The sequence below is a fragment of the Ictidomys tridecemlineatus genome, chromosome 4 (genome assembly GCF_052094955.1).
Source record: "Ictidomys tridecemlineatus isolate mIctTri1 chromosome 4, mIctTri1.hap1, whole genome shotgun sequence".
Classification (NCBI taxonomy): Eukaryota; Metazoa; Chordata; class Mammalia; order Rodentia; family Sciuridae; genus Ictidomys; species Ictidomys tridecemlineatus.
The window spans coordinates 57,173,610-57,201,136 of record NC_135480.1 but is presented as its reverse complement, the minus strand read 5'-3'; the positions used below and the strand labels follow the sequence as shown (position 1 = coordinate 57,201,136).

Genomic DNA, 27,527 nt, shown 5'->3' with positions numbered 1-27,527 from the left:
GGACTAAGAGGAGGGCCCAGAAAGCAGCAAACCAGGACCAAATATCTCAAGGGCACAATTTATATTAAAACCCCAAACTCCAGGGGCAAGAATCAAGAACAAGGGTCTGTTCTTGACAACAGGTTAAACATAAGTAACTGCAGCTCAGGAAAGTAAAAGCAGTAAAAGAAGTCATTGGCAGGCTGGGAGCCTCTTTATAGCCCCTCCTTAAGCACTAAGTAAACCAATTAATGCTTTGTGTGTTGAGAGGTGAGGGCATAGAGTCCACATCCTATAATTCTGTCCTGATCTCTCAATTTGATTACATAATCTTATCTTTGGCTTACAAGTTTCACTTTTCTATTCTTTTTTTTTTCTTCCTTCTTCTTCTGGATTGAACCCAGAGGTACTTAAGCACTGAGCCACATCTCCAGCACTTTTTTATATTTTATTTAGAGACAGTTCTCATTGAGTTGCTTAGGGCCTTGCTAAATTGCTGAGACTGGCTTTGAACTTGGGATCCTCCTGCCTCGGTTTCCCAAATAGCTGGGATTACAGGCATGCACTACTGCACCCAGCTTTTCTTAGCTCTTTATTTTTGTGGAACCAAGATCTATAACCAGGAAAAAGGAGAGAAATTAGGCTAAGCTCTAACATGGTTAGTGAATAAGTGATAAACCAAGGGATCTAGAGGAATAAATTCTATACCCCAGTGTCCCAGAAGAAAGTTAACTCCAAACAAGACTATTCAATTATATCTGATAAAAGACATGCAACTTAAAAAACAATAAACATTAAATGGATGTAAACTCTAGCTGAATTCCCATTGGAGTCAACCAAAAAAGTCAACATAATCCATCATAATTATTTTACATTAATCATGAAACAAAAACTATTGAGACATGAAACAAAGATTAAGAGATACAAATATTTATAGTGGAAATATTGTTTGCAAGCAACTTTTTGTTCTGCCTTGAAAAATTACCAAGTTTTTTAAAGATAAAATATACATGGATCCAAACATTTAGATAATTTGTAGCATGCACAATCAACCAGACAAAACTGAGGAAGATGTTACTAAACCATTTGATAACATTTAGTTGTCAGTGGAAATATATTTATAAAGAACCAAAATGTTTATAAAGAGTTACTTAATGAATAGGGAAAAGCACAGAATGAAAACCCCTATGTATATGAAATGTCAACTGTGTAAAATGCTGAAAAATAAATATTTTTAAATGTTAAACATATTAACTGTGGTTGCTAGAATTTTGATTTATATTTTTCTTCATTTCTATTTTCTAAAAGTGTTATTGTCTTATTTTTCTTTTTCAAATAATCAGAGATGGTAAGAGATAGAGCCTTGAATTTATAGTAATGCTATGAAATGAAGCAAAGGCAGAGATTTGGAAGAGGTGATATTGATACCTAAACAAGGAAAAGTGATATTCATAGATAAAGGTATGAACTCTCAGATATTAAAGTATTCCCCAAGCATAATGTCCAAGTTCACTTTTTGATACAATTACTTAAAATATTCTCCAATGGTTCAAGAATTAGCACAATCAAAAATAAAGTGACCTTATAGTGGGGTAGGGAGGGAGAGCATGGGAGGAATAGATGAATTCTAGATAGGGTAGAGGGGTGGGAGGGAAAGGAAGGGAGCAGGGGATTGCAAGGATGGTGGAATGTGATAGACATCATTATCCAATTTACATGTATAAAGACCCGAATTGATGCGAACATATTTTATATACAGAGGGATGAAAAATTGTTCTATATGTGTAATAAGAATTGTGATGCATTCCGCTTTCATGTAATTAAAAAATAAAATAAAGAGAATCAAGTGTTAAAGGGTCAAGAATGAGCCATGAAATTACTTAAACGAAAGAAGCCTAAATGTAATAAATGCCTGCTATATTTCCAAAGTGTTCCATGCAAAATTCTGGATGTGGGTGAAAGTTTGTTGGTAATGTTCCTCTTACATCCATTACTAATATAATTATTTTTAAATACATCTTTAAATATGCTGGTTTTTTTCTGGACATGGTGGTACACATCTGTGAGGCTAGCCTCAGCAACTTAGCGAGGGCCTAAGAAACTTAGTGAGACCCTGTCTTGAAATAAAAAATATAAAGGACCAGGTATGTAGCTCAGTGTTGTAAAACATGCCCAGATTCAACCCCTAGTATAAATAAATAAATAAATAAATAACAAGCTTTTGTCATTTTCTTCGATACTTTATTGTGAAAAATTTTATATGTATACAGTAAATTACAAAGAATTTTAAGTACGTACTCCCACCCATGACCTGGGTTGTATCATTAACTTTAAGTTTTATTTTGTTTTTACTTGACACATAATAATTTTACACATGGGGTTCAATATGATGTTTCAATACATGTATACATTATGTAATGATCAAACCAGGGTAGTCAGCATATCTATCAACTCAAATATTTCTCATTTCTTTATAATGAGAACATTCAAAACTCACATTCCTAGCTATTTTGAAATATATAATACATTTTTGTTAACTGTTATCAACACTCCTACTGGCAATAGAATTTAATTCTTCTATCTAACTGCGCCCATTGGATCAATTTCTGCCCATCCAAGCACCCCACCTTCTCCCTTCCCTAGCCTCTGGTAATCACTATTTTAACTCTCTAATTCTATGAGAACAACTTTTGGGTTTTCTTAATGCATTAAAGCTATATTTAATAGTGGGGTTCATTTTGACATAATCACACATGCACAGAATATAATTTGTTCCATTTCAGTTCCTAGTACCTCCTCTCTCTTCCTCTTCTCTCTCCACCACATTCCATCTCCTCTACTTCATTGGTCTTCCCCCATCTATTCGTTGTTTTTATAAATTAGTTCTTTATAAGTGTACATTAAGGTGGAATTTGCAGTGCTACGTTCACATGTGCATATAGTGTAATTTGGTAAACCTAACTGTTGATCTAATTCCTCTTTTTTCCCTTTTTAGACTCCATAAATGAGTGAGATCATGCAGTATTTGTCTTTCTGTGTCTGGCTTATTTCACTTAACATAATATCCTCCAGGTCCATTTAATATTACTTTCATAATTAGAGGGGGAAATAAGGATGTATCCTAACAGATACTGATGTGTTGGCTGCAATTTTATGGGAGGGATAATATTAAAACATGCATTTAATATTTTTGCTATAGTTTAGTCCCTTATTAGTATTTTCAATGTATCCAACTCATTCAATCTCAGTTTCTTCATATGTAAATAACTGAATGGTAAAGATGCAATGAGATGATCAATATTAGACACCATTTGCCAACCACAAGACACTGTCTAAAAGAAAAGCACAGGCAGGGTTTATATTATGACATAATTTCTGACATAAGATCCCCCAGATTGAAACACTGCTGCTTCCCTTTATCTAATGTACATCTCTCTCACTTTGAGTCCATGTTTGTCATATTAAAAATCCACCCCAGTATTTCTGGAGGAAAAGTTTGTAGGTATTCACATGTATTGCACTAAAGTATTTTAGAATCTATTTTGGTCTTTCTGCCTTATCTGAACATTTTCCAAGTCTCTCAAGAGGGTTGAGAATGCATTACATTATAAGGGACCATGATATTGTAGGTGAGCTTTATTCCTCTACTCTCAGCATAGCTAACGAAAGCCTTATTTATTTTCTCCTGAATCCACAGGCAGATGCTGAGAACAAGACATTTCATGATATGGATATTGCCCTCTGTACAGCCAATAGCTCAAGGGTTCAAGTATCTGAATTCATCCTGATGGCACTTCCAGGCATTCATGAGTGGCAGCACTGGCTGTCCTTGCCCATGGCTCTGCTTTACCTCCTAGCTCTTTTTGCTAATCTTTTTGTCTTAATCACCATCCACCATGAGCCTATCTTGCACCAGCCCATGTATCAATTCCTAGGTATCCTGGCTGTGGTAGACATTGGCCTTGCTACCACCAGAATGCCAAAGATCCTGGCCATCCTATAGTTTGTTTCCAAGGCCATCAGCTTTCCTGAATGTTTTGCTCAGATATATGCCATTCATTCTTTTATGTGCATGGAGTCAGGCATCTTCCTCTGCATGGCACTGGATAGATACATAGCCATTTGTTATCCCCTTCAATACCCCTCCATAATTACTGAAGCTTTTGTTATCAAAGCCATACTGTCCATGGTGCTTAGGAATGGCCTATTGACCATACCAGTACCTATACTGGCTGCCCAGAGACACTACTACTTCAAGAATGAAATTGATCACTGCATGTGTTCTAACTTGGGGGTCACTAGTCTGGCCTGTGATGATATCACCATTAACAGGCTTTACCAGTTGTCCTTGGCCTGGCTTGTTGTTGGGAGTGACATGATTCTGGTCTTTGCTTCCTATGCTTTGATTGTTCACTCAGTACTGAAGCTGAACTCAGCTGAAGCAACATCTAAGGCCCTGAGTACCTGTAGTTCCCACCTCATTCTAATTATCTTTTTCTATACAGCTATTATTTTAGTTATCTGTCACCTACCTAGCAGAAAGAAGGATTCCCCTAATCCCTGTTCTTCTCAATGTGCTGCATATTGTCATCCCTCCATCCCTTAACCCCATGGTATATGCCCTTAGGACTCAAGAGCTACGAGTAAGCTTCCAGAGGGTGCTTGGCTTGAGTGAGTATGTGTCTAGGAAATAAGCCAACTTTATATGACAGAATATTATATGAAGTATTGCAGAAAAAGAAAAAGCTTTGAAGCCCAAGATTCCTTTGATAAAACTTCACTCCTCCAATTGTTAGGATCATCAATTCAAATGAATTAATTTATTCATATAGCATGTAGTATGTTCACGGCACTGCTCTAAGCATTTCACAAATATTAACTCAATCCATGTAATAAATCTATGAATCAAGTATAGTTATTTTTTATTCATTTTGAAGATGTGGAAGCTGAGCTGGGAAAACTAGCCTAAGATCAAAGAAGGCAGTTGTGGAGTGAGATTTGAATCCAACAGTTAGGCTCCAGAGTCCCTGCTCTTAACCCTTCTTCTCTATTCAACTTCACTACTGATTTTTAAAAATGAAAATAAAGATGATAAAATAAGAGGAAATTATATATCAATTCCTTTTTAATAAATTTCATTTAAAATTTGGTAGCAATTTTCCTGCTTAAGGATAGAAAATAGATTTTAAATCTTCTAGAAATAGTCACTATAGGGCACCTTTTTAATTATATAAATGTAAGTCAGGAATTTGAAATAAAGAATATCCATGAGTCCATACTGATACAAATTATTTAATAAATAAATAAGTGAGAATTTGTCTAAATTTCCCAGGCAGAAGAATTCCAAATGATGTATGAACATACAGGCTACCCTAGAGTAAGTGGAGCTCAAATCCTCTAAAGAACATGGTAACTTCTTTAGAGTACATAAAGGAGAAAAAGAGTAATTTTTACAAATGAAAAAAACCTGACAAACACTACTTCATCAAATTATCAAGTTTACTTAAGAGTAATGTCATGTTCATAATATAAATCCATGGAATGACAAATGATATGATATGATATGACATGTTATAATATATGAGAATAGCACTTTACCTATGTGATCTTCCTCCAAGACATACAACCCAATCCAATTATGAGAACATCATCAGACAAATTTCACTGAAAAGCAGCCCCCAAAATGTCCACCAATTAATTCTCAAAGCTGTCACAGTGATAAAAAATAAGAATCTGAAAAACTGTCATGACCTACAGGAGGTTATGGAGACACAGCATCTAAATCCAGTGAGATAACCAAATGAGATCCTGAAACAAAAATAAAGGAAACTAGGTAAAAATTGAGAAAATCTTAATAAAACATGGACCTTGGTAATAATGTGTCAACCTTGATTATTACAAGTGAAAAACGTACCCTACTAAAGTTAGTGTTAATAATGGGGGGCGGAGAAGGCTTTCAGTGCATTCCAGGTAGAATGGCAATCATTAATACAAATAATAATAAATTCTAGCAAGGAAAAGAAGAAAACTTGTACTGTTGATGGCACTGTAAATTAGTACAACCTCTATGAAAATCAGTATGGAGGCTTCTCAAAAGACTAGGAATAGAAACAACTTATGACCTAGCTATACAACTTCTCAGTATTTATCCAAAAGAATTAAAGTCAGCATACTATAGTGATATGATACAATGTATACCCATTTTTATTGTGCAATTAACAATAGCCAAGTTAGGCAACCAACCTAACTGTCCATCAACAGCTGAATAAAGAAATTGTGGCATATATACAGAATGTGGTTTTAGTGAATCATAAAGAAGAATGAAATTGTATAATTCACAATGATGGTACTAGAGAAAAAATTGTACTAGAGAACATCATGTTAAGCAAAATAAGCCAGTCTCAGAGAATCAAGCATTATGTTTTCTCTCCTATGTGGAAGCTGGAGAGAAAAAAAAAAGGAAATTCAGTGGTGCAATCTCACAAAAATAAACCAATAGGACAGAAGAAGGGGATGATGGAGAGAAAAGAAGTATTGAAAGGGGAGGTACTAGAGAATGAAATTTACCAAATTGTGTTATGTTCATGCACGAGTATAACACAATGAATCCCACCATTATGTATAATTATAATGCTCTAATAAAAATTTTAAAATAACTAGGACATGGTGGTGCACATCTGTAATCCTTGTGGCTCAGGAGGCTGAGGCAGGAGGATCACAAGTTCAAAGACAGCCTTAGCAATAGAGAGGCGCTAAGCAACTCAGTGAGAGACTGTCTCTAAAATAGAGCTGGTGGTTGAGTGCCCCTGAGTTCAATTCCTAGTACACCCCCAAAATGTTTAAATAATAAGGGGAACTGGGAGTGGGATATATAGAAACTCTGTGTACTCTTTTCATATTTTTTTCTATTAATCTAAAATTATTCTAAAATAAAAAGTTCACTTTTTCACTTTCTATTTTCTATAACTATCTATTTATGATAGCAATCCTAAAGAGTGTCAAATGGTATTTCATTGTGGTTTTGATTTTCATTTCCCTGATGACTTAGTGATGGTGAGCATTTTTTCATGTGCTTATTGACCATTTGTATCTTTGTTGGAGAAATGTCCATCCAGATTCTTTGCTCATTTTTAAATTGAATTTCAGATGGATCATTTGTCTTTTCATTATAGAGTTGCAAAATTTTTTTGAATATTCTAAATACAAATTCTTTATCAGATATGTGATTTGTATTTTATCCCATTTCTTGGTTATCTTTTTATTCTATTGATGGTATTTTTTTAAATGTGAAGGTTTTAAATGTTGATGAAGTTTAATTTATCTATTTTTTTCTTTCATTGCATGTGATTTCAGGGCAATATATAAGAAGACTTTGCCTGACCCAGATATGAAAAAGATTTATTCATTTTTCTTCTACATGTAATTTCAGTTCTTAGATTTAGTTCTATGATCTATTTTGAGTAAATTTTGTGTATATTGTGAGGAAGAAGTCCAACTTAGTTATTTTTATGTGGATATCTAATTATCCCAATATCATTTTTGAAAAGACTATTCTTTGCCCCACATAATGAATTTGGTTCTCTTGTTGAAAATCAATTAATCTTAAATGTGAGAATTTATTCCTGTGCTCTCAACTCCATTTCATTGATCTACATATATATCATTATATCAGTGACATGAAGTTTTGATTTCTGTCGCTGTGTGGTTAAGTTTTAAAATAAAGAAATATAAGTACTTCATTTTTTTTCCTTTTTAAAAAATTGTTTTGCCCATTCTAGGTACCATGAGTTTTAAGATAAGTTTGTTGACTTATTCCAAAATGTCAGTTGGATTTTAGTAGAGATTGCATTGGATCTATAAATCAAGTTAGGGAGTTAACAATATTAACAATATTGAGAATGAATTAACAATATTAACATTATATTAACAATATTAAGTCTTCCAATACATGAACATAGATATCTTTCCCTTTACTTAGGTTATCTTTTGTAATTTTTTAGTAAATTTTTTGTTGTTTTAATAGTATAAGTTTTGTACTTTATTAAATTTGTGTAAAAATATTTTTTTTCATTTTTGTGCCATTGTAAATGTAAATGCCCTTTTAATTTCACTTTTGGATAATGTTACAGTTTAAATATGAGGTGTCCCCCAAAATTGCATATGTGAGACAATGCAAGAAAGTTCAGAGGTGAAATGATTGGGTTATGAAAGCCTTAATCTAATTAGTGCATTTATACACTATAGAGATTTACTGGACAGTAACTATAGACAGGTAGGGTGTGGCTAAAGGGGGTAGTCACTGGGGATGTGCCCTTGGGGTTTATATTTTGTCACTGGTGAGTGGAACTCCCCCTTTCTGCTTCTTGATTGCTATGCCTACTAGAGCTGCTTTCCTCCTCTATACTCTTCTGCCATGATGCTCTGCCTCACCTTGAGTACAGAGCAATGGAGTTGACCATTTATGGGCAGAGACCTCTGAAACCATGAGCATCAAATAAATTTTCCTCCTCTAAAATTGTTCATATCAGGTCTTTTGGTTACAGCAATGAAAAAGCTAACACAGAGAGTCTATTGCTAGCTTATGGGATAGAATTCATTTTCATATACTGATCTTATATTCTAAAAACTTGCTGAGTTTTTTAAAAACATAGTTATAATAGCTTTTTAGTAGATTCCTTAGAATTTTATATACAAAGATCATATCATCAGCAAATACAGATAAATAGTTTTACTCTTTCCTTTCCAATCCAAATGCCTTTTATTCCAGGTTTTTGGTCTTTATCCTAAACAGAAGTGATGAAAGCAGTCATCATTGCCTTTTTCCTGATCTTAGAGGGAAACCCTTCAGTCTTCACCATTTACACTTTTTGTCCCATTATCCCAGAAGTGGAACACATATAAAAACTTCAATATGGTATGTAATATAAATATGACTACATTATAACATTTATAATATAATAATATTAGTTATTAAAGTATATATAAACTCTGTTATTTCCAATCTATTTTAATGCACCATATCAATTTCATTGAATTAAAAACTTGGGAAACATGTCTATCAAATTGAGAAAGTTACCTTATATTTTATTTGTTTTGTTATGAAAGGTATTGGAATTTTCAAATGCTTTTCTACATCTTAAAATGATCATGTGGTTTTTATTTCTTATTGTATTGGCATATTGTATTACATGAATTTACTTTCAGATGTAAACATGTATTTCATTTTTTATGTAAATCACACTGAATCATGGTATATACTCCATTTAATATATTCTGAGTTCTGTGTTATTTTTATATTAAGAATTTTGTACCTGGGGCTGGGATTGTGGCTTAGCAGTAGAGCGCTCACCTTTCACATGAGAGGCCCTCGGTTGGATCCTCAGTACCACATAAATAAATAAAAAAGAGATATTGTGTTCAATTACAATTAAAAAATAAATTTAAAAAAAGAATTTTGTACATAAATTTATGAGAGATTTTTTGATCTATAGTTTTCTTGTGATACCTTTGTCTGGTTTTAGTATGAGGATAATGCTGACCTCATAAAATTATTTATAAAACAATACCTATCTTCTAGTTTTTGGATAAATTTGTAAAGAATTAGAATCAATTATTATTTAAATGTTTGGTAAAATTACCCAGAGAAGTCATCTTATCCTGGACTCTTCTTTGTGGGTTGTTTCAAAAATTATTATTAATACAATTTTTTACTTATTATAGATCTTTTGATATTTTCTTTCATTTGGAAACTTAACAAATATGTAAAAATTAAGCAATACACCCTTGAATAACAAATGAGTCAAAAAAGAATCATGGAAAAATTAGAAAATATTTTGAAATGAGTGAAAATCAAGGTATGTTATACTAAAATTATGGGATGTAGCTAAAGCAGTGATTAAGGAAAGTTTATTGTTACAAATATGTATATTAAAAAAAAGAAAGGTCTTATGTCAATAAAGTAACTTACCTCTCAAGACACTGTTCAGACACCATACTTTATGATTGATTCTTTCAAATTCATTGAGTTTATTTTATGGCCTGGATATGGTCTACCATGAAGAATTTTCCATGTGGCCTTGAGAAGATCCTGTTGCTATTAGATGGACTGCTCTATAGATGTCTGCTAGGTCTGATTAGTTTATAGCACTTATACTTATCAGGCTTCACCAGAGAAACAAAACAATAAAGAGAGAGGGAAAAAAAATGAGATTTAGTGTAATAAATTGACTCACCCTCTTGTGGAGGCTTAGAAGTCCCTGAGATTACTGGGTGGCAAAGTGAGAACCCAGAAGAGTCAATGATAGAGTTCCAGTATGAAAGAAACAGAGGCCTGAGAACCAAAACAGCCATACAAATTCTGGAGGGCTGAGAACCAGGATAGTTATGGTGAAAGTTACAGTCTAAATGGAGGAGAAAACCAATGCCCCAGCTCAAGGAAGTCAAACTGGAGAACTTACCTCTGACTCTCAAGAATAATTGGTCTTTTTGTTTTATTGAAGCCTTCAAATAATTAGGTGGGAGAAAAACTGCTTCAATCAGTCTATAGATTCAAATGTTATACTAATCCAGAAACATCCTTATAGATACAATCAAGATAATTACCATATGATCCAGCAGTCCCACTAGTGGGAATATATGCAAAGGAAATACATCAGTAAGCTGAAGAGACATCTGCATTGGCGTGTTTATTGCAGTACTATCCATGATAACTAAGTATGGAATCAACCCAGGTGTCTATCAGTAGATGAGTACATATAGAACATGTTGTACATAAGCCAGGTGCAGTTATGCACACCTGTAATACCAGGGACCAGGAGACTGACAGGAGGATCACAAGTTCAAGGCCAGCCTCAGCAATCTAGCAGGACCCTCAGCAATTTAGCAACAACCTCTCTGAAAATACAAGGTTTTGTAAAAAGAACTGGGGATGTAGCTCAATAGTAAATAAAGTACCTCTACATTCAATCTTCAGTGCCCTCCAAATGTGGAATATAAACAAAATTAAATATTACTTGGGCATTCAAAAGAATAAAATTCTGTCATTTGCAGCAACATTGATGGAACTAGAGAGCACTATGTTAAACAAAATGTCAGACAAATATCACACATTCTCATTCACTTGTAGAAACTAAAAAGTCAATCTCAAAGAATTAGAGAAGAAAATAGCAGTTACCAGAACTTGGAAAGGGCATGGGGAGTAAGAAGGGGTGAATAAAGAGTAGTTAATGGGTATAAGGGTGCAGCTAGATATAAGAAATAACTTCTAATGAGTCATATACCACAGTAGGATAACTATGGTTGACCACAATTAATTGACTATTTTAAACTAGCTAGTAGAAATGATTTTAAATTTCCCCAACACAAATGATATATGTTTGAAATGATACAAATTCCAACTACCCTGATCTGATCATTACACACCATATATATATATTGCAATGTCATGCTTTACCTCATGGATATGTATAATTATTGAGTTAATTAAAATTAAAATGCATTTTTAAAATGCTTTCCTTGACTTTTGAATGTTCCAGTTGTTGAACACAATGTTGTTGTTTTCTGTATCTGTTCTTAAAGTGATCAAATACATTTATACTGTTTAGATTCCTTTATAATTTTTTTACTCCTTTCAGGAAAGTTGGGCTGAATTTTGAATTTTACTTCATCAGGTAACATCTAATCTCTTGCAGTCTTAATATGATTCTGATTTTGTAGATTATTAACCTTCACTCATTGTCACAGTTGAGAAAAATTCTATTATTCTGTATGCTAAAGTAATACTGAAATCCTCAGCTGGATTTGGAGCAATTCATTGTACCTCTTAGTACTAACTTAAAGCTAAATATTTGCAAGTGCTCTACTCAGTTGCCTTGCTTTAAAACAAAACAAATATCGTTCTAATCTTAAAGTGTAAGAGGCTTAAGCTTGAAAAAAATTTTTCCCTAAATGTAATCTCCGCAATCCCTATGATTGCCTAGGCAAAGCTACACACTATAATTCAAGTTTGTTTGCATTTCTATAATAATGTGGCTCAAGTCTTCTGAAAGTCATTTGCTATGCTAAAATTATTGGCCCCGTGAATTTGTGGGACTATTGAGCTGTACTCTCCACATTTTCTCTGAAACTATGGATCCCTAATTCTTTAATAAGGCCCATTCTCTTATTAAAGTTCTCAATCCAGATATTTTCTGAGATATGAATGACCTAAACTTTGCTAAAGTCTGATAAAGCTTGGATGAAAGGCCTTGACTTGGCTTTGGCCTGCCCACAAATTGCTAAAATCAATGTTGTCTATGAAATAACAGCTATGAATTTTCTGTAGTGACTCATCAAGGTCCAAACCCTGTGATTCCCTAAGGCCTCAAGCCACTCATTTAGCCAATAAAAAGCCAACTATACAACTATAAATATAGCCTCAAGGTCCCAAATAAGTCTCTGAAAACCATTGTGATAATAAAAGCAAATGTGACTCCATTTTGTTTTATAACTTTATCCTATAAAACAACCGTGCCAAATAGAAGGATCATGACTGGGGCAAGATGTTCTTTTCCTTTTGCTATATAAACCTTTAAGAACAACACGGAACTATCTAATGGGGCATTCTGTAACTAGGGTAATGGGGCTCTGTTTCTGTAACTGGGGTGACTGAGCTAACTGTGATTGGTTAGGCTTCTCACCCCTTGACTGCACTCTCCCGCTTCTGTAACCTGGCTTGCTTGCATTGGCTAGACCCCCGAACATCCCTTTTGCGGTTTTCAGGCTTATAAGGAGTGCCCTTGCAATTGTTCGTGGCTAATCAGGGGAACAACTTTATGTTCTGGTCAGTCACCACCAGTGTGCTTCAATAAAGGCTTGATTCGATTATACATGAGTGGTCTGGAAGTCAGTTTATGAAACCCCAAGACGAAGCTTTAACTATAACATCTGGGGGCTCATCCAGGATCCATTTCTTCTCTTCCCTCATGCCAAATTTGCCTTCAAAGATGGGCCTTTGGACCTCGAGAGATGTTCCTCAGCCTCACTCTGAGGGTGACTTCAATCTATCCTAGGACGCTCTGAAAAGCCTCCTGCCGGCCCAGTTCTGGTGAGTCAACTCTTCTGGAGAAAAGGTCAGATTGAATGCAGTCACTTACACCTTTCAGGGGGCAGAAGGAGACATTGTCACTGTCTCCCTGGAGGTCTCCTTGTGTGACCTCATCTGTATCTGGGGCCCACTGGAGGCCTCCCTGCGAGGCCTCAAATCTGTCTGGAGGCAGGACGAGATGTGGTCTCTGCCCCATTAGAAGTCTCCCTGTGTGACCTCAGCAATTGTTGCTTGTCCTGTGTCTGTTCTGCTGTTTGTTGTTTCTCCAGCGTCTTCTTGCTGTTTGTCATTTGTCCAGTGTCTATTTGCAGGCCACATTTGTATTTATCTGTCCATGTGTTGTGCGTGGGCCCTTTTCTTGTTCTCATAACTACTCTGCTTTCATTAGGACTCCTTTGCTCCACCGACATATGGGACAAGGAAGCGCTACAGAGATCTCTACCTGTACCCCTTTAACTTGTTTTCTTAACAATTTTCAGGACTTTGTCTATTGGTTTGTTTTTGTTTGTTCCCTTTGTGTTCTGTGTTAATTCTACCTCAGTTTGTTTCTAATGGTAAAAAAGATGATTAAAATGGTTTTAACTGTGCTCACTACAGCTTGCATTAAAATGTAAAGTGCTGCCAATAGGACTAAAAGAATTGTCAAAAGTAAAAGCTAAAGGTAAAAAGAAAAAGGCATTCATTTATATTGTCTTCATTTAGGAACTGGGCCAAGTGGCCAACAGGGTAAATCACGTCAGTTCCTTTAGAGGAAAGATTAAAACTAAAGTGTTTTATAAAATTATTATTCCTAAATTATATAACAAAAAACATAATTTTGTCTAGAAAATTTGGCTTTTGTCTCTCAGCATTTGCATGCATGAATAACTTCCAATTATTAAAAAATTGTCTAAAGATTTTTCAATGTCAGGCTAAAAGTTGGTGGCTGCTATCCAAGAAACCAGAAAAAAACAGTTTAAAATTTGGGACCCCAACCTAGGGGATTCTCCCAAGGAGACCAATAAAGCTTCATCTTTGGGAAGTTCCTCCAGGGAGAAATAAGCCCCCTTTGTTTGTCTATGTTCCCTCACTCTTTTCAGCTTTCATGAACAGGACCACCTCAGAAAAAAAAGTTAGAAAAATTTTTAAATTCTATATTTGTTAAATTTATAATTTTGATCCAATATGCTTAGGTTAATATGTTTTTCTGATTACACCTGCTTTTATTCTAAGGCCAATTTACAAAGGCTAACTATCTAATAGGTTTTTAACAAATAAGCTACAAGGCTTTTGTTTTGTCTGTTTCCTTTGTGTGGGTGCACCGGTGTACTACCTGTCTTCACGTATTGCCATGTCTACATATATTTGGTACAAAAAGATTAACTATGAGCTCATAAATTATAATTTTTTAAAAAAGGATCCAAATACTTTTGGTTAATATGATTTAAAAGGTTCAATTCAAATTGGGAAAATAGATAAAAGTACAAATGTCTTTAAAGTTACTAATGCACAGTTTTGTTTCTAGATAGTAAACAGCTGTTAAAATGTTAATGTCTATAAAGTGTCTGACATCCATTGTCTCTAGGATTTTTCTTCAACAGGAAAAAAAGGTTACTAATACTATTCAATGCATTGTCTGATACCTTGTTTTTTAAAAAAAAGATACGTGAATTATATCTAAACCTATATAAAATTAATCATGGATGTGTTTGTTAGAGACATCTAATTGATACAAAGTTAAAATGCTGACTGTTAAATATAATATCAAATACTCTTAACTCCTTAAATTCCATAAGGTAAAATATTTAAACAATGTTGGTGTTTTCATAAACTGATAAACTAAAAAGGATAAAATCATTTTGTGTTATTATAAAAACAAGGTTACTATAAATTACAAAGTCCCAACAGGTATAATTCTACATACAAGGAGTCAAAAGGTTTCAACTGTATTTCAATTAAAGTACTGTAAATAACAAATATTTCTTCTTATTAAAATGGATTAATTCATTTAAATTCAAAATTTATAAGGGTTATTTCAAGGTACAAACAGATAAAAAGGGATCAATGGATTAATATTTATTAAAAAGTTCTAAATATAAAAATATATTCAATAAAAAACATTTCCAGGTAAAAAGTCTTTATGTGGTAAAGTATAATTATAATACAACTAAGTAAACAAAAGGGTCTAATTAAGTAATGTAAAGGTCTATAAATAAAAGACAAATATTAAAAGGTCTATATATAACTAAGTTGGTTATATATGTAACACAAATAGTTAAAACTATTCAAGGTTGTTCTCTAAGAACAAATAATAATGTACTTATATATTTATATGTTAAAATGACAAAACTTCTAAAAATATTAATTACATTGTATCTATTAAGTTTTATCCCCTAAAACAAATAATCTTGGAAAAATTAAGGTTTGTACATCCATGGCTAAACAACAACTGTTATTTTAAAGTATTGTCCTACATTACAGAGTCTAGATTTTCCTTTAAAACCTAACCTTGGTTAATATAAAAACATCATTAAAAGTGTGGTACATTACTCTTCTTTACAAATTAAATGTGTTTATATCTTTCAGGTATACAAGTCTTTAAGGTAAAAGGTTTAAAGGAACATTTTATCAAACTGGTATTCTCCAAATTAAAATTGTCTGTAATGGTAATTTAAACTTATAAATATAATATATTTTATTGAGGATTTATTTATATTATTTGATGTTTTGAAACCAAATCTTATGTTTCCTTTTACACTAAAATATAAAAATTTAAAGATATTTTTAAAAGTAATGAAAGCCTAATGTATTTAAAGATTAATATTATAAAACATTTGCCACTTTTCCACATGGAAAAAAAATGTTAAGGACTCTCAGCCTTTCCTTAATTAATGTTTCAGATGTATGTCATATTGTGATACTAACATTCATACAGAGTCAGAAAACAATATATGTAAACTTTACAAAATGATATCTAAAAAGAGAGACAAAGATCAGCTTTAGAACTGAAACACTTTACCTAAGATTTGTAAAGAGCCCTGCTTTACTGAGATAAGGCTCTGCCTCCTACCTTACAGCATGTCATAGTAGGCCAGATTTCAGTTGATTTAAAGTTATATTAAAAGATTAATTTTATTGGAAAGATTACTGTGATCTCAAATAGAAAATATAATGTATAATTCAGCCAAGGTTCAAAATTATATATAAGCTAAATATGTTTTTACTATTGTTAATTTCACTTTGTGTTTTCATTATAACTAAAAAAAAAAGTGACCATGACACTCAGAGCAACCAAGAGACCTTTATTGTGGCAGTGTCTGATTAACACAAAAGAGAGAGAGAGAGAGAGAGAGAGAGAGAGAGAGAGAGAGAGAGGAAAGTGCAAAAGAAAGAGAATGAAAAATGCAAGAGAGAGAGAGGGGGGAAAGAGAGAGGGAAAGAGTGAAGAGTAAAAGGGAGAATGAAAGAGAACAAAAGGGAGAGAAAAAAGAGAGAGCAAGAGAGGAGGAGGACCTGGTAAGAGAGAGCTTTTATAGCCAAAATCTAATGGGGTCTCTGGGTCTGCAAGCTGCCTTGTTGGCATGCAGTGATAGGATCATACAGTAGATGCTAAGGTATCATCTTCTGCCTTCAGGCAGATCTTCAGCATTACATAAATTAATAAATAAGGATATTGTGGTTTGTAAAAATTAATTGTAAAGCTAAAAACATTAAAGTCCAGCATTCTTACTTTAAAACTGGTAAAACTGACTTGCTGGATGTTTAAGGCCAAACTTAAATATTAAGGTGCTAAAGAAACCAACATTTGGCTCTTTTTTTAGAGAGAGAGAGAGAGAGAGAGAGAGAGAGAGAATTTTAATATTTATTTTTTAGTTTTCGGCAGACACAACATCTTTGTTTTCTATGTGGTGCTGAGGATCGAACCTGGGCCGCACACATGTCAGGCGAGTGCACTACCGCTTGAGCCACATCCCCAGCCCCAATATTTGGCTCTTGATCTCTGAGTCAGCCTGAACCCAGGACAGGGGGAAAAGCTTTGCAACTCCGGGCCACATAACCTCCCAATAAGGGAGATAGGAGACCCCTGGAGAATAGAAAGCCAATGAGTGTACATGCTGCAAAAGAGGAGGGTCATTGAAAAAGGGAGACATGCTAGATGCTTCCAAGGGAAGCCACATGGTCAGCAAGACCTTGACCCATCCTAATGCAGATGACACTAACAGAGCACTAAAATGCTGATCACAAGTTCCCCAAGAATGTCCTCCAAGGAAACTCAGCTGACTCTTACCCATAGATAGAAACAAGGTCAGTTTGACCAGCTTGGTCTTAAACACCTAGCAAAACCAGTTAAAAACCAAAGCACAGCCATTCCTGGGTATTTAAAAAGAAACAACAGTTATTTTAATGTAACTTAAAATGTACACTTGTGTTAACACCCCTCAAAATAAGTAAGACAACAGAAGAGAGATTCTTAGGCAAAAATGCCTGATAACTACCAATAAACATTGCCAGAAGTTTTTAGTCAGTTTAAGGCCCTACAGATCTTCCTAACTTCCTACACAGGTAGACAATGTTTTCTAGTATAATTATCTAGCCCTAGTTGTAAAAAAAAGATAAAGGGATCTCTACTAAACACAGAGGTCATGCCAATAAAGATATTTTACAAAAATCAGATGACATTACCTAACTTAACTAAATGTTGTATCCACATTCCTGATAATTCTGACAATGTTAAAGATTTATGTTCGCTAAAAAGGGTCTTATTAGGCTTTGTTAGGCCTTGTTATGGGTACAATTTCTCAGTTATTCCACCTCCTAGTAAACAATTATTAATTTCTGTCATTTTCATGATATTCATGGACAGGTTTTCAGATGCTTCAACTGCTATTTTGTATTAATCTTCTTTCAATACTCATGTGGTTTTTGTTTGTTTGTTTGTTTCTCTCATAGAAGTGCCCACCCCCAAGTAAATTTACAACCTGTTCTTCCTTAACCAGATTTTTTACATGGACTCCTTGACCCTCTCAATTTCTAAAAGGGGACTTCAAACTGCTTGCCCACTGCACATCGCCCCCTTTCAGCTCAAAGTAGCAAGAACGGTCATTGCCCTTTACTCTTACATCAGTAGGAGGTTCCTAACATTAAAGAAAAAAATTACGGTCAATATAGATGTTTGCCAATATTAGTCTAGCTCAGGAAGATGTACCTGGGAAACTACTCCCAAGATCACCCTGGGTGATCTCCCAGAAAGAGATACTTGATTCTACAACCCAACTTATAAGTGGAACAACTCCCTGTTTACCAAAAATTGTGCTTCCCGGGTGCCACTTCGAACCCCTTGCCTAAATCTCCAAACTGTCAATAACTTTGAACTATGTAACCCACTATTATTTTGATGGAGTAAAAGGAAAAGAACACCTGGACTTATTACAAGGCCAGGGCCCATTGATTTATCAACATAGACTGACTACCCCCATTTTAGTTCCCCTCCTGGCTGGCTTGGGAATAGCTGGATCTACTGCTTTGGGAACAACAACTCTTATCACAGGCTCTAAAAATTTTAAGTCCCTCAGCCATCAAATTGATATAAATTTAAACTTCAGGCAATTGGTTCCAAAACTTATTCTCATGGTCCCCTTGGTTGACTACCATCATTTCAGCTGTAGTTGGGCCCCTAGTACTTCTCCTGATTGGGATTACTGTAGGACCCTGCCTCTTAAAAACCCTCCTAAACCATATACACAAGAATGTAGGTGAGGTAAGACTTATGGTCTTATGAGCCCAGTGTGGTCCCTAGACACATAAGGATGAAAAAGAAACTGAAGCCTAATGATGTGCAAGATTGACATCAAACCTACTAAAACCAGTGGGGAATGTGATAGTAGAAGCAAATATGACTTCATTTTGTTTTATGACTTCATCCTGTAAAACAACATGACAAGTAGAAGGGTCATGACTGGGGCAAGATGTTCTCTTCCTTTTGCTATAGAAACGTTTAAGAACATGGAACTACCTAATGGGGCATTGTTTCTGTAACTAGGGTAATGGGGCTGTGTTTCTGTTAACTGGGTGACTGGGCTAACTATGATTGGTTGGGCTTCCCGCCCCTTGACTGCACTCTCCTGCTTCTGTAACCTGGCTTGCTTGCATTGGCTAGACCCCCGAACATCCCTTTTGTGGTTTTCAGGCTTATAAGGAGTGCCCTTGCAATTGTTCATGGCTGATCAGGGGAACAGCTTTATGTTCTGGTCAGTCACCACCAGTGTGCTTCAATAAAGGCTTGATTCGATTATATTGAGTGGTCTGGAAGTCAGTTTATGAAACCCTGGGAACAAAGCTTTAACTATAACATCATCAAGGCCAAAAGCTTGCCTTGGCCATAAATAGGAGAAAAAAAAGTCAAAATAGTATTTTTGAGTACCCAATTATGAGGGTGTTTTATCCTCTTTCTCAATGAACTTTTAACAATGAATCAAAAGTTAATGATTTCTTGAACAAATTGACCCTCCAAAACTGCGAACTCCTGTATCATCTTTAAAGAAAAGGGGTCAGAGTAACATCATTTCCCTGCCCCCTTTCTTTTCCTAAAAATCTAGCCACATTGGGGAAACAATGAGAGCAAGCTCTCTCTTGTGAACACTAAGAACTAGAACAAGTTAGAGTACACCAGGACAGTTGCTCCTTGGGATGCTGATCATAAAACAAACTAAGCAAACTAAAGCTGATGATGTCACTGCTTCTGCAGCCTAACATATAAAGCCTCTCTCTTCGGGAGGACTTGTACAGAACTGAGGGCATTGTAGAAAGAATACATGTCACTTATCCAGCTGGCCACCATTGGACAAAGACCTATGAGGGATTGCAACTCTGCTTGGCAAAAAGCACTGTGAGGGCAGAGGAATTGTCAGCCTACCACCACAAAACTCTTTTTGGAGAAGTCACTGATCTCCTGTAGCTTTCCCTTCAATAAACCATATATCTCTGATACTGTTTCTGTGCACTTTATTTAGTCTCTCTAAAATCTACATAACCCTCTGCCTTGGCACAAATGAGCTGTGTACTCCCCCAGACATAAAACTTCTACAACAAGTTGCTACATAGCTAAGAGCCAGAAAGACACGTGCTCCAGATAAAAGAGAAAAGGAACTAAGTTCTACCTGCCCTTTTTTCCCCACTTACATTCACCAATTAAATCACGACACTCCTTCCATTCTGGAGAATGCATTTTGATACATTTTTATAATGGAGTATTTTGATAATGGAATAACCTGTACCTGGAGGTGGTGGGGAAGAAAGTGTGTCTCACTAACATTACAAACAAATTATTTATTAGGGTTTTTGTTTAATTGTATGTAAGAGAAACTAGAATACAGAAGTATAATCAAATTAATTTATATATCTCCTACCCAAAAAGAGAGAGGGTAGAAACAGAGACTGGATCAGGCAAATTAGAGTTGTTAAGTCACCTCTATTGAGCAACTGGGAACTAGGTTCTGTCTCTCTGTTGTTATCCTAAGCTATTTCAACTTCCATGTTTAATTCCATATTACAAACAAAAAGGAAGTAGTGAAAACAAAATATTATGCAAAATTTTTACATCTATAATCAGAAATGAGTCTGATGTTCTTATACTTGCAAGGAAAAGTCAAAGTTTGGGTATATTAGCTTCCTAGCCTCTGACAGAGGAAAATTATGGAAAGGTGGGCTTGAACGGGTACTAAATGAATTAACGCTCAGTAAAAACAGACAATAAGTATCATTTTTTTCTTATATAATATTTTTTAAAATCAATAAATTATTAGGCCATGAGGAAGTCTCAATTCCAAAAAATAAATTCCAAAACTTCTGAAGCAACATGACAGAATGAGCACTCCTGCAGCCTCTCCTTCCACTGTAAATCCTAGCAACCACTGACAACCTATTCAATAATAAATCAGCACATAACACTCTATAAAACAAATACAGAGCCGTAAACGCAAAGAAAATATGAGGAATCTCCAAAAGATGAAAGACATTTTCAGTGGGATTATGGAAAAGTACTGAAGACAAAAAAGTGCTCGGTAAAAGACAACTACTACAAATAATAATAATAATATTGATAAAATTCAGATTTGTCTAATAATAGGAGAAGTGGAAGGCATTCAGAAAACCAAACTGGTGACTAATTAGGTAGCTCAGTGTGAACAGCCAGGCAGGCCTATCCTTCTGCAACAATCAATGGATCAAGAAGTGGGTCAAACCTGGTGTGGTGGCATAATCCTGTAACCCCACCTACTCAAGAGACTGCTGAGGCAGGAGGATTGCAAGTTTGAGGTCAGCCTTGGCAACCTAGCAAGACACTGACTCAAAATAAAAAACAAAAAGGTCTGGGGATATAGGTCAGTGGGAAAGTACCTCTGGGTTCAATACAGTGGAAAAAAGGAGGAGGAGGAGGAATAAGAAGAATAAAGAAGGAAGAAGAAAAAGAAGAGGAGGAGGAAGAGGAGACAAAGAAGAAAAAGAGAAGGAATCAAGTACAGAGGTGAGACATCCCAAAATATTAGAGATTGGGTCAGAAGAGGGCAGTGATCTAGATGACTACAAACATCTTGCCCCATTAGGCATGGGAACAAGTGCAAAGAAAAATCAAGATATTAGCACACACCCATATCTCCCCTATGGGTTTCATTAAATATAGCAAGTTGCCAAAACTGACTACTAGAAAGAAAAATAATTACACAATCAATGACTAAGATGGCCTGAACTTTCCCCTCAACTTGGATAAACTTTAGACATTTGCAGACTATGGGCCTCTGATCTCCTTACTTAACAGCATTTACTTCAGAAAATTTATGCTTATAAATTTCTTTTCTACTCCTTTGAACTGTATAAAAATCTTCTCAAACTTCTTATTCATTTTACAACCCTGATAATATTTTTTCAAGGAGCTGGAAAATAGCTCTTGAAATATAGACATTGAAGGTGATAACACCCCCTTATCAGTGTCTGTGGAAGGGTAGGAAATTAACTTCATTGGGAGCCAATTAGCAAACACAGATGACCTAATCTCAGAGAAAAGCATCTGCAATCTCAAATAATTCAATGTGTTTGACACATTCCATCAATAGGTTTCTTTTCTGACATCCAGTGCTTTCACCTTGGCTCACCCCAGTGCTTACACCCACTTTATCCACTATTCCCACGCACACCCACCCTTGCCTTTGTTTTAGCAGAGCAGTTTCATACTTGGTCTTTACCCTCCCCACTTTTGATGGCAATAGCATCTGAATAAAATCAACTTCCATTATCCTGTCCAGTGAAATTTTTTCTTAACAACACAATCAGATATTTAAGCAAAATTAATATGAGTGATATTAAAGTTAACAACAGAACTCATATCTAAACAAATAGAATAAATTCAACTTTAACAAAAAAAAATCTGAAGCCACCTTTTATTTCAGGATTCCATTCACTTATCCCCTCAGATCTATGGGCCATGAGAATGGCTGTTACTAGCCCTAGGTAACTGTACTATCAATTAGCATCTCTTCCTAGCTACATTCTTATAAATGATCCATCTCAAATTATTCTAATTTGAATGGACCATCTGTTCCCTAATGAGCCTATGCTCGTTGGATTTTAGAATATGAAGGTCATTAGAAAGAAGTTTTGATATAGTGATAAGACAGTAGATGAATAGCCATAGACTAAAAAGATGAGGAAATGAAAACAATATTCAAAGATGTCTCTTATGAGAGATTGGTTCAGTGAAGGGCAGAAACTAGAAGTAATACTGAGACGTGGAAGGTCTAAGGAGAAATATTTTGAAGTTGGAAGCCCTTGGAATCTTCATATACTGAATGGTAGCATATAAGAGAAAGAAACTGCTGACATAGGAAATAGGGTATACAGTTTCTTCTATATCACATTTATGTATATGTACAAATATTTATATGTAATTTCATCCACTAGAAATACTGGTTGAATGCTATATCAAAAGACAAAATTATAATAAATTTAGTTTAAACATCTAATTAATGTTAATTTGTGATTATAGAATGGGGAAACATCCCTTACATAAAATAGCATTAATGTTCTCACAAGCTGAGCAGAGAAAGTTAGCTTTATAGGCAGAAGAGGTCTAAAGAAAGCATAAATAGAACAAAAAGCAGATTGGTTGTTTCCAAGTTACTTTCCTAAATGGTTAAGACAGAAAGAACTTTCTTATTATACTGACTCGAGTTGACTGAAATCTTCTGATTTTTTAAAAACTAGCCTGTTAGAAAGCTCAGTTTGATTACATGGCAATTAGTACAAGAGGCTCCATTACGGCTTGGTCTGGTCAGCCAGGGTCTAGTGCGGGAGGCTAGTTTAAATCAAAGGCATCATGCAGACCTTATGTAACAGCAGAAAATTGCTTCAAACTAAAATGATAAAAAGAAATACACAAATAGTACAAATATACACATACATCAACATTTATCTTAGTTCCTTTCATGACTTTCTGATTTCAGACAAAAATTACTTGAAGGAGCAAAAATATAACTGTCCTCAATCCTCATAAATTCACAGTTGGGACAGACTTCCATAATAAAAGTCAGATAAACAAGAGAAACATAAACAAATTTATTAATATATGCTATGTCTACCATGCAAGAGAAAAGAAACTCTCTCACATAACTCAAAACAGGAGCTTGGAACTCCATTTATTTTTTAAAACAACAATAAATCTGAAAGGACAATGGAGAGAGTAGTTCCAGTTTTTCAAAGTTGCAAAAACTGAAGGAAGTTAAATTTGTGGAACAAAGTCTGCTATCAGATCCCTCTCTAACACATTGTCTCTGAGCTGATATGCAAGTATCACAAATAGATGGATCTGCATTCTTCCTTTAGGAGGGAAAAGAAGGAGGTTAAAAGACCTTTTTGTCTTATAAGTCTCTGTCATGCTCTTCAGGCAAGCAGAGGAAAAAATCAAACAGTCCCCTGTGTTTTAACTGTCTTTCACTCAATAACCCTCAATATTTTGGTGGAGGTATTTTGGTTTCCTTCACATTTCACAATAACTCAGAACCTGCAATGCTTCCCCCACTTCCACAAGCAAGTTACGTCTTTTTCAAAATTAAGTGCCATATTTATTGTAGTATGTGTTTTTTCTTAACCACTTAACATGTTTAAAACTGTTAAGGTTTTTTTGTTTGTTTGTTTGTTTGTTTGTTTTGGGGGGGTGGTGTACTGGGGATTGAACTCAGGGGCACTCAACCACTGAGCCACATCCCCCGCCCCCAATCCTATTTTGTATTTTATTTAGAGACAAGGTCTTACTGAGTTGCTAAGTGCCTCACTTTTTGCTGAGATTGGCTTTGAACTCTCAATCCTCCTGCATCAGCCTCCCAAGCTGCTGGGATTACAGGCATGTACTACCATGCCCAGCTAAAACTGTTAGGTTTTATTGGTTTTCTATCATTTTTATATATCACTGATGAAGTTTTTGAGTGTTCCATTTTCCCATAAACCTTGTAGTCTTTCTTGTGCAATTTTATATAACATGATGGTTTTTAGGACCGTACATGTTACATTGTAACAGTTCTGACTATACTTGTTTGAGTAGGTGGGGAAGAAACCAAGCTTATACATAAGGGAGAACATGCCTTCTTAAATTACACAGGCAGAGCTTTCTATCTACTTAACCTGCACTCTAGGGTTAGGTCTGAGTAGGACGGCTCCCAGAAGTGACAAAGGTATACCTCCAAATTCACTGGGAGAAATTCCTGCTGAAGTGAGACAACAATTTGGACTAAGATGAGACAGGGATGTCACAGGAGGGTCAGGCCTAAATCAAGCCATTTCAGGACTGTAATTTATAACCAAAATCTCAGGAGTGGTAGGGAAAGGAAGAGGGATGCTCAGAGCAACAAGGTCAAGCACCAGGAACAAACAGTCAGGAGAGGAGAAGAAAGCACCAATGTGAGAGCATTTTCATAGCCTCTTCTGCAGTAGTAAGAAAACCAGAAATGATATGGATGAGATGGTCACTGGAAGGAGAACTGAAGGAGGCCATCTACCTCCCTAGGACTCTGTCCTGGCCTATGAATCTGGCCTACTTTCTCTTTGAATTTCTCATTTTGCCTTTCTTTACCTTTCATCAAGCTCTTCTATAGGTAAGTAAGAACTATATCTAGAAAAGAGGTTAAAGAGAGGCTAAACTCTGATATTCCTAATCAGAGGAATATGCTAAGGAAATCCCATGGTCTATCATACTGTCAGGCCTACAAGAGGCTTTCAGTAAAAAGCTGATGAGTAAATGACCAAATTAAGTGATATTAGAAAAATAAATAAATCAAGACGTTCAAAGGGGATTCTAGGAATCATGAGGCTCAATATTTTTATGATTTGAAATGCTAAAATAATATAAAACAAATTACTTACTTAATGTGACTTATTTGGAAAAGCACAAAGCCAAAGTCATTCTTAATAAAAAATTTTAACAAATTTTTACTAAATCAACCAAAGGAAATCAGAGACTCTGCGTATGATAGAAGAAAAAGTTGGCTACGATCTACATATTGTGGGATCAGGCTCCAAATTCCTTAACAGGACACCCATAGCACAAGAGTTAATAGCAAGAATCAACAAATGGGACTTACTTAAACTAAAAAGTTTTTTCACAGCAAGAGAAACAATAAGAGAAGTAAATCGGGAGCCTACATCATGGGAACAAATTTTTACCCCCCACACTTCAGATAGAGCCTTAATATCCAGAGTTTACAAAGAACTCAAAAAATTAGACAATAAGACAACAAATAACCCAATCAACAAATGGGCCAAGGACCTGAACAGACACTTCTCAGAGGAGGACATACAATCAATCAACAGATACATGAAAAAATGCTCACCATCTCTAGCAGTCAGAGAAATGCAAATCAAAACTACCCTAAGATACCATCTCACTCCAGTAAGATTGGCAGCCATCATGAAGTCAAATAATAACAAGTGCTGGCGAGGATGTGGGGAAAAGGGTACTCTTATACATTGCTGGTGGGACTGCAAATTGGTTCTGCCAATTTGGAAAGCAGTATGGAGATTCCTGGGAAAGCTAGGAATGGAACCACCATTTGACCCAGTTATTGCCCTTCTTGGTCTATTCCCTGAAGACCTTAAAAGAGCGTACTACAGGGATACTGCCACATCGATGTTCACAGCAGCACAATTCACAATAGCTAGACTGTGGAACCAACCCAGATGCCCTTCAATGGATGAATGGATTAAAAAAATGTGGCATTTATACACTATGGAGTATTACGCAGCACTAAAAAATGACAAAATCATGGAATTTGCAGGGAAATGGATGGCATTAGAGCAGATTATGCTCAGTGAAGCTAGCCAATCCCTAAAAAACAAATACCAAATGTCTTCTTTGATATAATGAGAGCAACTAAGAATAGAGTAGGGAGGAAGAGCAGGAAGAAAAGATTGACATTAAACAGAGGCACGAGATGGGAGGGAAAGAGAGAGAAAAGTGGAATTGCATGGAAATGGAAAGAGACCCTCATTGTTATAAAAAACTACATAAAACAGGTTGTGAGGGGAATTGGAAGAAAAATAAGGAGAGAAATGAATTACAGTAGATGGGATAGAAAGAGAAGATGGGGGGAGGGGGATAGTAGAGGATAGGAAAGGTAGCAGAATACATCAGTCACTAGTATGGCACTATGTAAAAATGTGAATGTGTAACCTATGTGATTCTGCAATCTGTATTCTGGGTAAAAATGGGAGTTCATAACTCACTTGAAACTATTGTTCGAAGTATGATATGTCAAGAGCTTTGTAATGTTGTGAACAACCAATAAAAAAAAAAAGAATAACTTAAAAAAATAAAAAAATAAAAAAAAATTAAAAATAAATCAACCAAAGGGAAAACAGATTAGCAGTTATAATTATTATTCTACATTTTCAAATTAAAATAAAATATAAGTAATTTTTATAACATTTAGAACACAGAGCTCAAAATTATCATTTTTAAAATGATTATGAGATCTTCCCAAGAATTCAAAGAGAAAAAAAGAAATCTTAAAAATATTATAACTGACAATAAAATAGTAAATTTGAGTCAAAATTATAAAATCCTATAGATTTCCTACATAACCAGCAAAAAATAATTAAAATATATACTTTAGGAAAAAATTCAACTGAAAAAACTTCAAATATTATAAAAACAACAACAGTGTGAAGTCTTCATATGAATAGGAAAGGAGATTTTCTTTCCACCCTCTGAAGATTAGACTTTTGAGTCATGAAATGAACTGACAATAGACAGATTAACCGGAGAAAATCAATAGCAATTGATAGATGCAATTATATAAAAAATGCAGTTAAGGTTAAGTAATGATTTTAGGAGAAAAATTATACAAAACAAATAATAGATAAAAGGTTAAAATCCTTAAATACTAAAAGTTGGTGCAAATAAATAAGAAAAAATTGGAAAATGTGCAAGGAATAGGTAATTCTA

The 27,527-nt window shown here is 34.9% G+C and overlaps 1 protein-coding gene and 1 long non-coding RNA gene across 2 annotated transcripts in view; one reads left to right on the top strand and one right to left on the bottom strand.

The window, feature by feature from the left end:
• Positions 1–25,459, bottom strand: part of LOC120889640 (uncharacterized) — a 31,121-nt gene extending 5,662 nt beyond the window's left edge. The window contains exon 1 of the long non-coding RNA XR_005733647.2: positions 9,947–25,459. This is a non-coding gene — a long non-coding RNA (uncharacterized LOC120889640). The remainder of the gene's footprint in view (positions 1–9,946) is intronic.
• Positions 3,707–4,673, top strand: Or56b4 (olfactory receptor family 56 subfamily B member 4). Its single transcript, XM_021720719.3, is given in 2 exon segments — positions 3,707–4,498; positions 4,500–4,673. Coding segments are annotated over 2 exon segments (966 nt in total).
• Positions 25,460–27,527: the final 2,068 nt, after the last annotated feature.